Below are 19,329 nucleotides of genomic sequence, written 5' to 3'. Positions count from 1 at the left end.
TTCGTGTGAAAACAAAGGAGAGACCAATCAGAAAGCAGAGACGGGAATGAGGGGCCAATCAAATATAGGAATAGTGAGAGAAAACTAAAAAATAGGAATTTCAAGGTCAAAAAAGTCTCCTCTGGATTGAGCCAAAAGACGTGCTCTGTACATTGTGTTGTGCTACTGCCGATCACCTAGAATGCCACAGCACCATCTCACCGATCATCTGCATCATCCAGCAATCCTATCTCATCTGTCCTGGGGCTGCAACCAAGTTCGAAGTTCTCTCCACATGGAAGGACTATAAAGAAGCAGAACGGTCAATTGTTGATGTAAGCATAAATGTTAGCAAATAAACAGTTTTCCTTTTTGTAAAACACTTGTCATCAATTGCCTCCTTCGCCACACCCACATGCAAACTTCCCTTAGGTTCATCCTGACGTGGGATTAACTGATCCCCACCTAAAAGACGGCAACCTTATATTGGTGCCAAGGAGTGGGCTTTCAAGTTCCTTATCTCCACTGGTTGGCGACCTTACAATGTCTATGTGAACTCAAAACTGTATCCCTCTTAACAATCAACGACAGACTCAGCAGTGAGAAAGTTAACAAATCTTCATAACCACCTTATGCTTGCTGAGAAATATTTATTTATATCATTACAAATGTTTTCAACCCAAATTCTATAGGTCATCTTCAAGTATAATACTAAATCTGAGCATTTTATAAAATGGAACACATTTAATTTAAACATATAAATTTAAAATATAGAATACAAAAACATAAAATGTAATAAATAAAAGATAAATAAGTAACAAACAAATTAAATAAATAATAACACTGATAGCAATTAACATAATAACAACAAATAAAAGAATGTATTCTAGATAGAGAGGTAGATGCAAACCATGAATTTCTACATTGCAATTTCTTTTTTTTAAGTTGGATGTATTCTAGGTTATTAAGTTGGATGTATTTCATCTATTTCTTTTAATGTATTCTAGATAGAGAGGTAGATGCAAACCATGAATTTCTACATTGCAATTTCTTTTTTTTAAGTTGGATTTTCATATTGAAGATAACCCTTCTATATCCCTGGTATAAACTACTTCACTTTTATAAATTTCATTTTTTTCTCCCTGCTTATACAAATATGTATGAAACAAATGTGGTGCTCAAAACACTAAATTCCTAAATTCACTAATAAGCAAATTCAATACATATTTCTATCGAACAACTGAATGCATATAAATCCACTTTCTTTCAAAACATGTAACTGAAGTTCCTTTTAAATATTAATCATCATCATCAATACAAAATACATATCTACAGTGAACAATCACTAACTGTATGAATTTTTATTACAGTTCAACAATAAATAAATCAAGATTTTTGAATATAATAAAATTCAAAAAATAATTATTTTATATCTTGTAATAGTAAAAGATTACTTAGAGAACTTTCCACTATAAAAGTTATTTTTCTAGTAATATTAAAAATAAACTAAAAAGATAATAAAACAAAGAATTTTTTATTTAATTGAAATTACTAATGTTATTCTGAAGTCTTTTGATCAAGTTATTTGACCTTCTTTACAAGTTGAATAAAATTAATGGTTAATGTTACCTATGGTTCCAAGATGGCGGCTTGTCTGATTCCAGCAAGGAAACAGTGGAGAACGTTCTAACCTAACCTATTCTAATAATTTTGTTGGTAATAATTATGGTAATTTATTAGAATAGGTTAGGTTAGAACGTGTGTCCCCACTGTTTCCCTTCTTCTATTTGCTGGAATCAGAGATGAGCCGCCATCTTGGAACCATAGGTAACATTAACCAAATTAACTTTCATGTAACAATACATTGTTGTTTTTAAACAGATTCTACAGACAGTCTACATTTTTAATGATTATGACATTCTGAATTTTAAAATTTCAAAAATCTTTTATTCTACTTAATAGTAATTAACAATATTCATTTATAAAGTATTAAACATATTACACAATTAAATTTTCAGACATATTATATAAATTTCTAAAATCATCTAAAACATTAGAGATTTACATTTAGAAAATTCCATAAAATATCTTATTAAAAAATATGCTACATCAGAAAACAGATATATTATTGAAAACATTTTTACTTACATTCAAAAATAGATGACTTTTAACATTAAATAAATAATGATAAGCAACTTTAAAAACGCAAAATCTGGCCAACTGAAACTTAATTCTAACTTAGTCTTAAAATATATTAATACAATGAGAGATTGAATTTCAGGTTAGAAATCTTAATTCTGAAAAAATGTTCATTAAATTAATAATTTAACATTTACTATGTTTAGATTACTACAATAAATTCTACTTTTTGATATAATATTTTCCAATGTTCTGGTTGAACTGATAGGATTCAAAACATTCAAATAGACGAAGTATTCGTCATCAGTGTATAATTAAATTTAAACTGACTACAAATTAAATTTACCAAATCTGACATTTTACACTGTCTTATTAACCAAATAGTAAGTTGTGTATATAAAAGAAAATGTGTACATAATATAAAATGACAAGAACTCAAGCTAACTATCAGCTGCAAATACTGTAATTTCCTGCATATTATCAACAGCAGCATATAACCCACATTGGTATTACACTCTTCAGAAAATCTGCTAAAAAAATAAAATAAAAAAGTCAAATAATAAGCACCACTGTTACTATCGTCGGAATACGTCACTTAATTAGTATGTAATTTAGAAAGCACGACCGAAAACAGGTTTTATAAATATTATAAGATGTATTGATGAACTCGGTGCTAGTATTTTAGGGATGGATTCCAGGATCAAAAGTAAGTTTAAAATCCTCTATAAAGTTTTCTCAAAATCTACTTCATTTGATTATCACCTGCTAAAAACTCATATTGGAAACTAATTTTAAACCTCCCACCAAAAAGATACTGCTGTTTGTTTCCCCTTGTGTGTTACCAAGCATATACGAACTGATGTTTTTTATTTTAAATGTTGAAAATTATTTTTCTGAATACATAGCTGGTAACTACATACTAAATAAAACTGGATTTAATTATGTACTTTACCAGAAATATCTAGTGCAATATATTTGCTAGCTGGTATACATGAGACACTGGTTCATTGTATGCAATTATGCATCCACATCTGTTTAATTTTGCATCCACAATTTTTGTTTAATTTTGTTAAAAGTAAATTTACATTTAAAAAAAACTGTTATTTTCCAACTATTTTTTTAATATAGCAGGGCCTATTTGGGCAACGTTTACTTATCTTAAGTCAGTTGACAGAAGCATTAAATAACAAAATTATTTTTAAAAATTGACAACTAATTTTAGTACTTTGGCAGGGAATTTGAAGAGTACCTTTTATGCCAGGCCATATCTTGAAAACAAAAAAGATTTTATGTTTATTTTTGACCCTAAAATCTATCCCTAAAATATTGGCACTTTGTTCAGTTATGTCCTGTAATGATAATAATAATAATAATAATGATAATAAATGCTACAATAAATCTAAAAAAATTAAACAGAAAAGGATCTTAATGTGGATAATATCTGTATTATATAAGTAGGAGCATCTAATAGTAGACATATTGACACACAGAAAATAGAAGAGAACTGAAAGGCATACATATATATCTGTGATGGTTTCCTAAAAAATCATGATAGCAGGATAAATGTGCGACAAAGGCTTTATATAATTTTTAATGGACTCATAATACAAACACTACACATTCAATAACCAAAAACCAACAAACTAACTCACAAAAATCCAGTGAACATTTTCTTCCATCTTAAATGGACATCATCATGCTATGTTGTTTGATCTTGAAACTGCTTGAGATGGAACATGTGTATTCAAAAATGTGGCTACCTGCTGATTAGTGGAATAGTAATCTTGATGTTCTTGTGGACACCATGGATAAGTCATGGAGTGGTGGTGCTATAGGAATATTCTCCATGACCTCATAATAAGTACAGACAGGAAAAGCTGTTGGACAAGCTCATAACTGCAATTTAAAAGTGACAGATAACCCAACCCCTTTCAAACAGATTTAAATACACCTAACTTATGGGTTATTCACAAGAAATTACAGTAAATTCTTAGTAGAACGATGCCATGGAAAACTAAATTACATACTAGTTTTTGTATTACGCTCATATAATGTTTCAAAACAACTTTATTAACATTAACAAATATGCAGCTTATGTTTGTAAATTACCTGTACAGAATAATATATTCTTTATGAAGTATATTTTATTTCAGGAAGTACAATTGAGAACATTATATAAAATCAATTGAAAAATAAATATTAAAATTACTAAACTTTAGTACTAATATTAAAACTACTAAATTTTGATAATTTCAGAATATAGTTGTAATGTTTATCTTCAAACTACATAGATTAAATATCATACATTACAAAGTGCTAGTTCATTGTATCGTTATAATTTTTGAACTGAAATATGCCAACGTGAACAGATAAAAAAAAGCAACTTCTTATGATATTAACTACTAGAAATCTCAGTTTTTAATTTAATTTCAACAGAATTTTCAGAAAATATTTCTACATTGTTCCCATTCATAATTACACTTTACTTCATGCATATGTATGTACTTCTACTGTAGTTCACATTTGTCCTATATCAACTGATTGAAAATAAAGATGTTAAGTGAAGTAACACTGATAAAATATTTCAAAAAAATATACTCGCTTATCATTCAACTTTGTTACATTTTAATCTTTTTCAAATATTGTTTTTTCTATTAAAATAATTTAGCACTTTGATAGAGACTTCAATAATTTTCCTATAAAACTACCACAAGAATCATAGCATAATAGAAAATTTTATGGAAATACAGAATTAAAAATATTTTTCTTCAGTATTATAATTAATTAATAGACTCATATATATATATCTTAATGTTATATAAAAAAATATAGATAAAAAATTATCCATTTTAAAAATAAAATCAGTTCAATAAATAATCTGTCCTCATTTTTAATTACAGTTGTCAATACACATGGTTTTCATTATATATTTGTGTGAAAAACTGGTTATATGTGCCAAATTAGTATCTTGTAGTTACTATACATGGTGAAAAATGGTTAATTTCTTAATTTGAAAATTATTTTAACTTAATAAAATTTAATTTAGGTGTAATAAAATACTTAATTAAAATCTATTTTATAATATACAAATAAAACAAGCAAAGTAAGCTTTTAAAATTTCTAACATTTGATCAAAAACAGAGTGGATAAGTTACTATATTTTAACAGATTTTTACACTTACAAATTAGATATTTGAAGAAAAAATTTTTTTATTAGTTAATAACAAACATAGTAAATGATTTAAATTATTGTATTTTGCAAGAGAAAATACAATAATTTAAATATAGAACATACAAATTAATGTAGATATTAAGTTATATTTATTTTCTTAAATACATGAGCTAAATTCTGATTATCATCTCTGATAAAGAAGAGAGTATTCATATTAGGAGTTACATAGTGAAATTGATTTAGGATTAGATGTTACTATTGTTCTCTAATGGTTAGTTTTTCTCTCTGAATACACTTGAGAAAATTCTCTTCTTTCGGGGATCAGCAAAAAGATGTTCTCTGCTTTAATTTCATTTGATGATTCTCAGCAGAGAAGCTGAGAATCATCAATATTCCAAATAATCAGCAGCCATATGCAGTTGTTTACAAAAACAACATTTCCAGAAAGGATTATCAAACTGGGTATCATTCACTTGACTTGAAAAATAACTCATTGTTATTTTAATTTCTCTACGTAAAACGTTCAATAAATATTTAAGTGTTCAAATAAGAAATGATACAAAAAAACAGAATCATCAAACCAATATTCTGTTTGTCACAGAAGTTTGATACATTTCAACCAAACACATTTTCATTTGATACATTCAAATAATAATTACTCTAGATCTGATAAACAGTTATATATACAGAGATGTCACATTGTCTACGTACAATTTATACTTGGTATTTTCAAAGTTAGCAAGACCATTCCTTAAAATTTATAATATGCATATAGATAACCCAAATTCATGATTAACTCAATTATGTCATCTATGATAAAGAAAAAAATTGTTATGCATTATCATATCATTGAATCTTTAAGATATAACAATTGTCATGCTGACTGAACTAATCTCTTTTTTCTCAGAGATAAATAATGAGTGTTCATAATACAGTATTATATTTTTAAAACTATTTTAACAATAACAAATGCCATTAACTCATACCGAAGATGAGTTTGGATTTTTTCTCATATCAAATGCTATTGATATCATTCAAAATGAATCAAATATATTTATTTTACATGAAAACTGATCAACTGATTATTTGTTTACATCTAACAAAATACTCGATCATTTTTTATTCATATATTTTGATATTCAAAATTAATCAATACCTAATAAAACTATTTAATAATTACAAAACATGTATTACTTGACTTCATTTATTAGCTAATTTAGATAATTTAGTTACAATAATTTTAAAATAAAAAATACAGCTAAGGCTAATATTAAACATCAATATTAAATTTGTAAATTAACTAAATTTATTAAAAAAAGGGTATCAATTATATTCACATTACCTTCACATATTTTATACAACAAATATTAAAATTAATTACAATTTGTTGAAATAAAAAACAATTTAAAAAAATACAAAACTGCATTTATCATTTCGCGAAACTAATGAAAGCATTAAAATAAATAAATAAAATATAAGCATGTTAAAATCAACTCATATCAATTTTATAACCGATTATATTGTATTTTTTAATACAAATTTCATATTGATGTTATCGAGTTGATACAAAGTAGAAAATTTTTTTTATTTTTCTGCTTCTATCAATACTTTAATATTAACTTTTTAACACTTAATTACAAAATTATGACTACGCGCGTTATATTTACATACAAGTATATAAATTTTAGATTAAAGTAAAATTAAAAATTTTTACCTTATATAAATTAATAACAATTCAAAAGAAATTTAATGTGAAAAATTTTTAATTTTATATTTTATTATAAATAAAATAACTAAAATAAATTTTTACAAATAGGGGCATGATGATTCATATATTACGTTATATAAAACTTAATTTTCTTCTTTTTCAAATGTATTGAATAAAATCAATAAAACTGGAATTTTCCGACCCTGGATTTACAAGTGCATGAAAATTTGGTTACACAGTATACCTGATTTAAATTTGAAATTATCTAGGAAGATATCAAATAAAATTTCTAATATAATTACCAAAATAATTTCTGTTTATTTTTTAAAAAATCAGAGAGTTCTGTAAATTCAAGAAATTGACAATCGAACAATCTTTCCAAGTTTTTCAATCAATGAAAATTCTAAAAATTATTCACCATCAATTTTAATTTCTATAATTTTTTTTTTATAAATGCACAAAAATAATTTTAGGAAAAATAACTATATTACTATATTAATAAATTTACTTGAAAAAGTAAAGATATTGTTATAATCTAGAAGCAGAGTTCAAACAAAAACGTATTTGCATAAATATATTGACTCTTAATTAAAAAAAAATTTGATTTTCTGAAAATATCAATTCCAAATTTCCAATAATTCTTTTTAATGATATATTAGAATTTCGTTAATTCAGGCAACAAAAAGAAGTGCCGAGCAGATGTCGAGCAAACGTGATAAATATCAATATATAATTTTATAGTAATTTTTATTCTGCGTCTTTTAAACTTAGATCTGCATTGCGATATGAAAAAAAAAATTGAAATATACAGTGACATAAGAAACTTATTTTTATTCCTAGTAATTTTAGTTTTCAGGCTAACGGTTCTCTGTATCGAAACCAGTATACTGGGATTTTTCATCTATCGATATTGTGTGCGTAAAATTTTTTCCAGACGAAAACAATTTTGAAATTAATTTGTTTTATTAAATTTAATACACTGATGAATGAAACAGATTGCACCAGATTAAGAGAAATTGAACTACAACAACTGATTGTACTGTAAACTTTATTGCTTAAATGCTAAATATCCTAGTAATTTAATAACAATTATAATTTGAAGATTTGAAAAAATTTCTAGTTATCTTGTTAATAGATTAAAAGAAATTGTCAATTCAATAATTTCAAAATTATTCATGACAATGAAATTTCCAATGAAACATTTATATAATTAAATTCTCGTGTTTATTCCGGCAACATAATTTAATTCAATTTTAGAAGATCGGTTAATATTTTTACACATTTTTTTTTTCCAGAATTTTATTTTACAATAAGGAAGTTATATGATAAAAACATTTTAAACAGCAGATTACCTTACTTCATTTATAGAAAATTAAAGCCTACCATTACTATATGTTTTGCATCAATTGTTCCTCTTCCATATACAAAACCATCTTTTTTTATTCCACCAAATGGAAAAACCGTCCATTGTGTTTCATCAACAGGCACAACATCGAGATGTCCACTTAGAAGGTAAGGCTTTAACGACGAATCATTTCCTTGGACAGTGTATAACAAACTGATGTTATTAATAACTTCTCTAGTAATAAATGATGATGAATGTATAGCTGGAAAAACTGTAAATAAAATTAAATAAGAAAACTTTAAAATAAATAAATAAATATATATAAACTGAGGAAAAGTTCTAGAAGGTTTGTACATAAATTATTATGTATCAAAAGTAAAAAAATATATCATCTTAAAATTACTATATATAAAAAAAATAATAATAATTATTAATATGTAACAAATTTTAATTTTTAAAATTTAATACACTATAAAGAATATAAATTTATATAATTAGAAATGATTAATTGAAATTCAACATCTAAAAATTTTAAGTATTATAAATAACTGAAAATATTTATAACCTTAATATAAGTAATTTCAAAAATATAAAAGCATATGAAGGAAATAATCTATTATTAAAATTAATTCATGACAAAGTTAAGAAGTAAAATTAAGATGCAATCATTAATTTCAGATATTTTTGAAAAAAATATATTTAAATTTATTAAAGTAGCTATTAATTTCCACTTTGTGCATTTCCAAACACGTAAAGAGAGAGTTTTTTCATGAAAAATATATCCAGTTTTTTAAAAAACTTCTTGAATATTTTATGTTCAATATTTGTATGTTTGTACTAGAGAGAAAACTCTTGATGAATATCAAGATTATTGATATAAATTTACTATCTAAAATTAAACATATCGTAATAATCTCGAAATTCATCAAGAGTTCTCTATATATTTAATTCAGCAGTAACTTAATGATTAACCCATTAAAATTACTGAATGAGATTAATCTAGATCATTGTGAAAATTTTACATCATCTGAAGCATTCAGTAAACTTATATATGTCTTGTTTCATTAATAACTCAAATGCAATTAGTAAAACATACAAATAACTGTCTTTTTTGTATTTGTATATAATACATATAAATATGTGAAAAAATCCATATATATATTTAATAATTAAATATATTCATTGCAACTATAAAAATACGTCAGGAGAATCAGAAGAACAATTTTGTATAAAACTTAGCTTATGTTAATTAAACATTCAAAGGATAAAACAGATTATAAAAGTTATTTACAGTTTTATAAATTATGTTGTTATTGAATTTTTATCAAATTTAAAACAGTTTTCTATTTATTTTAAATCAATATATATATATATATTCTTTGATATATTAGCTTCACTAGGAAATCATAAAACTATATAAGAATCCATTCTAACATTATTAAAAAAAATCTTTTTTTATGTTATGTCTTTATTTTGTTCAAGTAAATTAATATTTCAAAAAAGTTAAAATTTGTGCTTAATATATTTTTCAGAAATAATTTTAGATCATTTCTAGCAGACTGAAAAATTATATTATCTCTAATAATTTTTTTCTTCCTTAAAGAAGAATTAAAATACTCGTTATTGATACCATCAATAGATTACAAGTTTATAGAGGAGTTATTATTAAAAATGAATAAAGCAGTAAGTAAATAAAATAAAATTTAATTTAAGATCCGTATAATAAAAATAATTATTCATTTTTATATCCTTTTATGTCGTGCAGGCAAATATTTAAGAAAATAATTTAAAAGGGTGTCATGTAAAAAGAATTATTTTGTTTTAAAAAAAAATATGCAAATCATTTTTTAACTAACATTTATTTATTTTTTAATATTTAATCTAACTGTTTATAATAAATTCAATAAGTTTAAACATTTTTGTAGACAAGGATTATTTTATTTTTTATAACTGATATCTTTTCTCGATATTTTAACTAGAAATATTTCTGTATTTAAAAAAGAAATGAGTTAATTTAAAGGATCATTATTCAAATTTAGTATGCAATTTATGTGCAATCCAAAATTAATTATATATATATATGATGTAATCAGAATTAAAATATATATACCAAATAAGTAGAGTTTTGTTACGTTAACTACTTTTACGTGATCAATATTCCTAATTATGAAAAATACAAAAGACTTTTCAGTAAATATTAGCTATATTCTTCATGAATAAAGATTCGTTGTAAAGCTTAGCCAGTTTTTTATTCTTTTTTCAGTAACATAGTTATAGGATGAATATTAATATATTTTATTTTCATTCATATGTTATTTAAATAATATATTTTTCAGTATTAAAATGATAATTTATAAAAATTTAATATTTATTTTAGGTGATATGATAAAAAAAAAATTAAACAACAAATGGATGTAATAAATATTCTTTATTCTCAAAATAATATATTCAGAGATATTTGTATATTTATTAAAATATTAAAAAATAAAAATTTTAAATTTCAGAAAATCTTTATAGAAAAATTAACCAAAAAACTATAATAAAAATGTTAATTACCTCAAATTTAAACTTATATATATTTCTCAAACAAAATAAATTCTGACCAACCTTGAAACTCTGTTCCTCCTTAAACTTTTAAATTCAAAATTTTATTCCCATCCTTTATACTAATGAAAATTTTATAAAGTTTTAATTTAAGTACTTTAATATTTAAAACACAATACTTATCATATAGTACCTGTTTTTAAATCTACAGCTAGCGTTTTTAAACAAATTAATTTTTATTATATTTAAAAAAACAAAAAAAATCATAAGTTTATAAACAAAGATTTTATACTGAGATTAAAAATTGATTATAATAGAGTTAAAACAACTCTTAAATTATATATTATGATTTGTTATAAATTTTATAGTATAAATAGTATATTATAATAATTCATTTACATTTAAAAATCAAATCACATTAATTTTAAAATATAACATTTATTGCTGATTGCAAAAAGGTTAACATATAACAGTTAAATTACCAAATTTTTAATAGCAGCAAATAAAAATACAAAATAATGAACAGTAGTAGAGGTATACGCAAGCGTTTTGCTTTTCACTGAACAAGAACGAAAATTATGAAAATTCTAACAAATTTCTTTGCTTGAAAACCCTTTATTTTTATCAAAAAACCTTTTTGCAACTAAATATCCAATACAATAATAAAAACTTAAAATATAGTAATTGTATTTAAAGTAAATAAAAAAATAAAAAAAAAATACAAAATTTGGTAATAAATTATGTAATTTATTTAATAAAATAATACCACTTTCCATGTACAACTTGCATCAATATATTAAAATTTATACATTCATTCAATTACATTTTTGTTTAATTAATACCACTTTTTTCAAACATAATTTATTTAATGTTTTTTTCCTCATCTTGATGATAAATATGGAGTTATCAATTATAAAATGATTCTTAAAGCATGTTTTGAAAGAAAAGAATTGGCTTGGAGTGAGACTTGCAACTTCTGCTTACCATGCAGATGCATAGCCAATTATGCTACTCAGACATCTGTCCAATCTTTACTTCCAGAACTATTAATTAATTAACAGTTATTGAAGTGAAGATTGGACAAAGATCGGGTAGCATAATTGGCAACACATCTGCATGGTAAAGCAGATTTAATTAAAAGAAAAGGAAATAAAAATTGCAGTATTATCTGTTTCCAGTTAGTAGAGAGAGAAAATATATAACTATAATTTATTCTTCATTATAATACTATTTCTCTTGTTGATACATAATTTATACTATGACGTTCGCATTTAAAAATTTATTACGTAATATAATGATTTCTTGTGTTCTTCACAAATAAAAATACAGTATTCTAAAATCGTCGTCATCTGCACTTCTTAATTCTTTCATATATTTAATAAATTAGTATTAAATATTTTAAAATTATGCTAAAGTTTTTCATATTAAATTAGTTTTTTTTATATTTTCTTAAATCACAACTATTTTGCTAATTTAATTGAGACTATATTCATATTTAATTATTTAAACCTTTAGCCTACGTTACACAATTATTAATACTTCTTTTAAAATAAAAATTCATTAAAAAAATATGCTACCAATCTAAGTCTTTTTTAGTCACTTGTCATCTTTCTAACCATTTTCTGAATATAGAATTTGGAAACAATTATTTTTATTGTAATTTATTCTACATTTTTTTTATCCGTTTAAATATTTGTAATTGACAAAATTATATGAACAGAATAATAAGTGATACAGAAGAATTTAAAGATAAAAGAATTATTTAAATTTAATTAAAAACAATATTAAAAAAAATTAAATCATTATAGAATGAAAAAAGCAACGAATATTAAAGCAGTGAAATAAAAAATACTCCTGAAAAATCGGGGGTCTCAAATACATGGATTATTATTATTATTAATCGTTTTACATTTAAACTAACTAGTTGTGACATAAGGTTGTGAAGACGGAATTTGTAATAAATCAATATACCATGGGTGATAAGTACTTTGGTATAGTGAATTTTGATCTTTGTTTATTGCCTGGGAAATTGCGGAGTTTATTAAAAGTGAATATCCAAATTTCCAATCATTAACGTTATCTTTAAATAATGACTCCGATACACCAAAACTATTTAGGATTTGACTTAATTTGTAATGCCATAGATGTTTAAAATTCTGATTTTTACTTTGATTAATATTTTGTTGGTGTAAATATATTATAGTATTATCATTTTTAAATTTGATTCTATAGTAAGATTTTATTAAACGTTTCAATAAGAACGGGAAGAACCAAATTCGGTTTACTTCATGCCGCAAAGCATATTCTGGAATAGTTCTTTCCAGATGAAATAATCTGCGTAAATAATAGACGTAAAGATATTCCACAAATACATGGAATATCAAAACCTTGCGGGTTTCTTAAATTGGATTCGTTTTCCTGTCAGAGGACATTGTTCTGATGACTTAGGATGTGACTTGCATTTCTGTACCTTCTGTACCTAGATAAAATACTAATTGGTACTTATCGATCATATCTTCAAAGAAAATTTTTTTTTTCTGCATTCTGTGAAATAATGCAGGTTCTAATTCATATTTATTCTTTAGACAGTCATATTTCTAATGATTATACAAAGATTACCAACTATTATGTTACAGAAACCTCTATGTTTTTACAACACTGATAAAGTATTAAACTACTTTATATTACTTACCTAAAAATGTGAAATTCTATATATTCATATATATATAGAGTAGAGCATCGATTATCCGACTTAATTGGGGACTGGGGTTGGTCGGATAACTGAACAGTCGGATAACCGAAAAGTATGATAAAATACATTATTAGTATAGTGTATTAGGCCTGGTTAAATACTAGCCTCCCTTTCACAGTCGAGCCAGTGCTGCCAGCTAAAACATGCAAAAATTTAACAAAAATAATATTAAAGTAGCCAAGACATAACCAAATATTGTAGCGCCACATCATTAGCGGACGTTTGAATTTGCCGACTAGAACGTGGTCGGTTAATCGGGGGTCGGATAATCGATGCTCTACTGTATTATAAAAAAAGTCTAATAAGTAGAAATATATTTTAAGAAATTAATAGTTTAAATATTAATTTTTTAAAAACTATTAAAATATTTGAAATGTTTTATGTTTAAAGTTACAATGTTAAATATAAAGTGAGACTGATCTCAATGTATTTTATATTAATCATATATCTTAAAATAAATCATTATTTTTATGATAAAATAATTTAAAATGTCAAATTGTAAAACACTTTTATTTGAATTGAATTGATTAATTTCATTTTTATTTAAATGAAAAGCTTAAAAAACATCAATAATATTTTATTCAAATAGTCAATCCTGAAACCACATTAGACTAATCAGTTGTTATATGAAATCAGTAAAAATTCAGCTAATATGACTTATTTTAATTTAAAAATTGCAATACTGTTTTATTTAATATAAATTAAGTAATAACTTACTTAAAAACAAATACATTTTTTTAAAATTAGAATTGCCATTTAGTAAAATGTTTTACCGTGAGAAAGGCTAAATATATTCAAAAATACTTCAAATTTAATTTTATTTTTCATAAATAAATACAAATATATGAATTATGATCTCTATTAGGGAATTTAGCATATTTAAAAACACCAAAATAGACAACAAGATAAATAATTAAAATGATTCTCTATTATGATGTTTATTTATTTTGCATTCTAACAAATACATAAAATCAAAATATTTTTTATACATTTTGAAATAGTAAATATTTTTGACTAGAGTATGAAACAGTATTATACACCTATTTTTTTGGTAATGATGATGATGGTATAAAAATTATTATTACAAAACTATAATTCAATCAAAATGAAATGCTAATATTTTTCATGTCATTAGTGGCAACAATACACAAAAGTATTAGTGCAAAAATAGTGATATTCAATTATTGAATTTCAAATCAATTTGGAAATGAACAAAAGAATATCAAAAAATTCCATGATTTGTTTTAGTGTTTATTATCAATTGAAAATTTACTTTCGACCGATTTCCTAATATTTTAAAAAATATTAGGAAATCAATTACCTTTATAACATATACATTTTTAAATGATGTAACAATTGTATGTGTAGATGATTTTTCTTTTTTTTTTTTTCTTTTCAAAAATCAGATACAATGCTGTTGAATCAATCTTATTAATGAATGAGAATATTTATTTGAATCAAATATATTAAAAATTAACATTAAACAGAATAAAATAGCATATATTTGCTTTGCTAAAATAAACAAAATAAAATGTTAAAATATGATTTTCTGTATACATTCAATTTCAGTTAATAGATTTATTAATAGAATCAACCCAAGAATAATAAAAAAAATTAAATTATATATTTTTATAACTTCAAATATAATGATTATCAATCCAATCAAACAACTGATATTGCAAATTATCAGCCGCAATACTTCTTTTTAATAAATACAGCTACGCTTATTAGCTATTTCAGATTTGTGAAGTAAAAAATACGAAAACGCTTAAAGAAAATGTCTATCTCTAAGCAAAAATTACTCATTATCTTATTACTAAGATATAGCCCAATAAGAACTAAGACTGTTTGATATTAACCAAGAATAAGGTTATTCAATGTTTATATTTTTAGTGACTAAAAAGTAGTATAGGAAGTTCTTATCAAGTTATACTTGTTATCAAGATTAAAAACTAACCTTGATAACCGGAACAAATGTCTATTTAGCTAATACTTTCAATTTTCCCAAAAATCGCTTCAGTCCATTCAATTATAAATAACTGTACAACAAATAAAAATTTTACATGTTGTTAATTACATCAAATAAAAATCTGTAATTGCATTGCATACACCTAAAGATTATCTTTTTAAAAATCAAAAATACTAGTTAATTAAACATATTTAAATTAGCTATCAAAGTTAATGTTTAGTTACTATAATAAAGATAATTATAATCAAATTTCTCAAACTAATAAATTATTACAGAGATTTACTTCTCTCCTTTCATTATACAGTGGACCTTCGTTATAGCGCGGGCGATATTTGTGACACGATAAGCTCAAACACGTTTATACAGGTCCATGTGGCATTAGTGAGTAGCGCATTTTATTGTTACTGCGTATTGAGTAATTGTGTATGTATTGAGTTCCTGCACGTATTTTGAATAATGTTTAATTATTGTATGCATGATGAGTAAAAGAAAAGCTTACAGTGTGAAAGAATAGCTTGATGTTATTGCTAAAGTAAAGAGGTGAACCGCATTACACCGCGCCGCTCCGTATAGCGCGGTTCACCTTATAACGCGGGTGTTGTTTCCCACCCGACATGTGCGTTATATCAGGGGTCCACTGTACTAAATTTTACACATTAATTATTACAGGATTATTCATCTAAATACAAATAATTTTTTAAATTTTAGTTTAATAATAGTTTTACATTATTGTATTTAAAATATTCTATATAAAGTTTGAAAATATTTATATAAACTATTTTATAATTCTTTATTTTAGAATAACAATTATGAAAACTTTTGTAATTACATTTAATTATATTTAAATTACAATTAAGTAAAATTACACAACTTGGATGGGTTAATGTTACCTTAGGTGCCAAGATGGCAGCTCGCCTCTGATTTCAGCAAGGAAACAGTGGGACGCACATTCTAACCTAACATAACCTATTCTAATAATTTGGTTGCTAATAATTATGGTAATTTATTAGAATAGGTTAGGTTAGGTTAGAACGTGCGTCCCACTGTTTCCTTGCTGGAATCAGAGACGAGCCGCCATCTTGGTACGTAAGGTAACATTAACCCTTGGATGTAATACTCTAATGTAAATCACAGCGCAAAAAAGATATATATTTTTTTTTAATTAACTTCTGCTTTGTCATTATATACCGTAATCTTATTTTTAATCTTTAAATAATTTGTTTTTTCTAACTTTCCTTATGTTACACAGCAAAATGTATACTAAAAGAATATAACTATGTGTAATAGGAATCTATAAATATAAATCCTTATTTAAAGTTCTCAAGATAAATTTGTTTACCAGCTCAAATGTTTATGCATTACGCAAATATTGCATAAACATTTAAGACTTACAGAAAGAGCATGAAAAATTTTAAGAATCATTACAAGTCTTTAAATAAGACTAAAATTATGTAATTTATTATTATTGAGAAGTTAATAATAATTTAAAAATAGGAATTAAGATGTTTAAGACATGCTATTTTAAGTTATCTTAAGTTGGTACGTACAGTATATAGCTAAGCTATTTCTCTAAAAGGAACTTACATCAATAAATCAATATTTATGATTTAACATGATTATAGCTTTTTTTCCATTTATTATACAGAATCACTTTTTTAAATTGAATTTTATTCAAATTTTAAGAATGAAAAACTGAATTATCGAATTTATAAATGAAAATACACAGGGAATAAAGTTTCAACTAACTGAAAAATGAAATGCTATTTTTTAAAATTAAATTTAAATATATACTAGTTACAATTTATTAATTTCAACACAAACTAAAATGTTTCAATCATCTGAACTAACTGAGCTTTCTTTAATCATATTGATTTGAAGTACAAAAATAAGTCAATTTCAAATTATAGTTCTCTTAGAAATGTCTCTAAGATCTGATAAAAAGAAATCAATAGTAAACCGGCTCAAGATCAATAAAGCAAACTCAAAGTCATTTCGACAAAACGACTTTGAGCTTATTTTGATATCTCTTAACAATTTCATTTACGCATTATATTTATAAAGCAACGATTCTTTTAAACGTTAAAGAATCAAAATTTATAACCACTAAGAAATAAAAAAGCAGACTATTTTGCAACCTTCAGCCTAGCTTTAAAATCAATAAAATTTCCACAAAACAAAAAAATAGGGGGGCAATTATTTATGGACGTCGTCACAATGCCGGGGCACAATCCTTCGTCCCGACGCTCTCGATTTTAGTAGCATCTCGCCCCCATACATCAAACTTTTCCTGTTAATGACGGAGTCACGCCAGTCATCTATCTAACTCACAAGTCAGTTTAGGACGAAATCTCCGAACCGAAATAATGTGTACATAATCAATCCCAAGATTTCTATGCCTCGTCTCGATTTTCGTCTATCTAACTCTATTCTCGAGATTAAGAAAGAACGCAATTTTAAAAAATTGCAGCCAGACGATCTGCAATAGAACCAAAACACATATACATATAATAATAGAAAGAAAAGAAAAAAAAAGGAATTTAATTTCTCTAAAAATACAAATCTCGTAATAAAATCGATTCAACAGCATTTACAAATCGAGCACAGAAACAAGCAAAAGACATTCGGTCTAACGGAGTCGGATAAGAAAAAAACAAAAATTTAAGAAAGAAAAAAAAAACAAAATATCTTATCATTAGCAAATTTTCAAATTGAAATTTACATTATCAAGTTACAAATTTGATGATGATTTGAAGATATGTTGTTAATATTGGAAAGTTGCTGTGTATGCAAACATAGGTTGCTTAGTTACCAGACATCGACCAATACCTGCAAGTTAAAACAAACAATTCTCAATGGCACACACAAACAAACTAACTTAGAAATTTGTAAACAAAACAACAACAACAAAAGAAAAATAAAATAACATGTAAAAATTTCATTGTTTTTTTTTATGTAAAATTTCATTATATATGGATAAATCGATCTTCCAGCTTACTTTTTTTGAGATGATCACCGAATCTTGCAAGTTCTTCGCTATTGTAACTATGTATATCAGTGGTTACCGTTTCGAATTGTATAGCTTGTGATAGGTGGCCAGAGAGATTCCTCTTCTCGTCCGAGATGTAACCATCTTCTTGTGTATTACAGGATAAAGGTGGAGGTGGTCGATGGACTAGAAAAGTTCTTATCAGAGCGACTGCAGTTAGTAACAGAATAGGACATATAATTACTTTAGTAAACATCTTGAAAACCATAATAGCCATGACCGCAATGATTCGTACTTAACGTTAACCATGAACTACCTTATACTAAAAACTATTATAACGTCTGCGACCATTAAACTAATGATAATTTACTGGTGTGTATAAAGCATCGAAATTTTGCAGCAAAATCAACTGCGGACTTATAACGCCCCCTGGATTGCCGGTGTCTGATATATTTAAAAAAATTAAATTAATTAATTAATTAAGTCAAGAAGTTCATTATTTTATTTAAATTAATTTAATAGTAATTAATAATATATTAAACGAATTAATCGTTATAATATTTTAATTTGATTTAATTTATCGAATATCGTTTGGCGTAGAAGTGGTGACGTCAGTGACGATTTTTCCATGGCGTTTTTCCGAGAAGATTGAATCTCGGATCGATTCAAAAGCTTATTTTTAACTCTTTGGCTGAGTTTTTGATTTCTTTAGTGGGAGTGGCAGATATATGAGAA

General features: G+C 24.8%; 1 protein-coding gene across 1 annotated transcript in view; it reads right to left on the bottom strand.

Moving 5' to 3' along the window:
• LOC136974926 (N-fatty-acyl-amino acid synthase/hydrolase PM20D1-like) overlaps positions 1-19,012 on the bottom strand; it is a 43,500-nt gene extending 24,488 nt beyond the window's left edge. Inside the window, exons 1-2 of the mRNA XM_067269924.1 lie at positions 18,604-19,012; positions 8,382-8,614 (exon numbers count right to left, since the gene is read on the bottom strand). Of these exons, the coding sequence (XP_067126025.1) occupies positions 8,382-8,614; positions 18,604-18,871 (501 nt within the window). The 5' untranslated portion in view covers positions 18,872-19,012. The remainder of the gene's footprint in view (positions 1-8,381; positions 8,615-18,603) is intronic.
• Between the last annotated feature and the right edge of the window lie 317 nt (positions 19,013-19,329).

The sequence above is a fragment of the Centruroides vittatus genome, unplaced genomic scaffold (genome assembly GCF_030686945.1).
Source record: "Centruroides vittatus isolate TY-2023 unplaced genomic scaffold, ASM3068694v2 contig_359, whole genome shotgun sequence".
Lineage (NCBI taxonomy): Eukaryota > Metazoa > Arthropoda > Arachnida > Scorpiones > Buthidae > Centruroides > Centruroides vittatus.
Note: the sequence above shows the minus strand (reverse complement) of the source record. Positions and strands in the feature narration are given on the sequence as shown.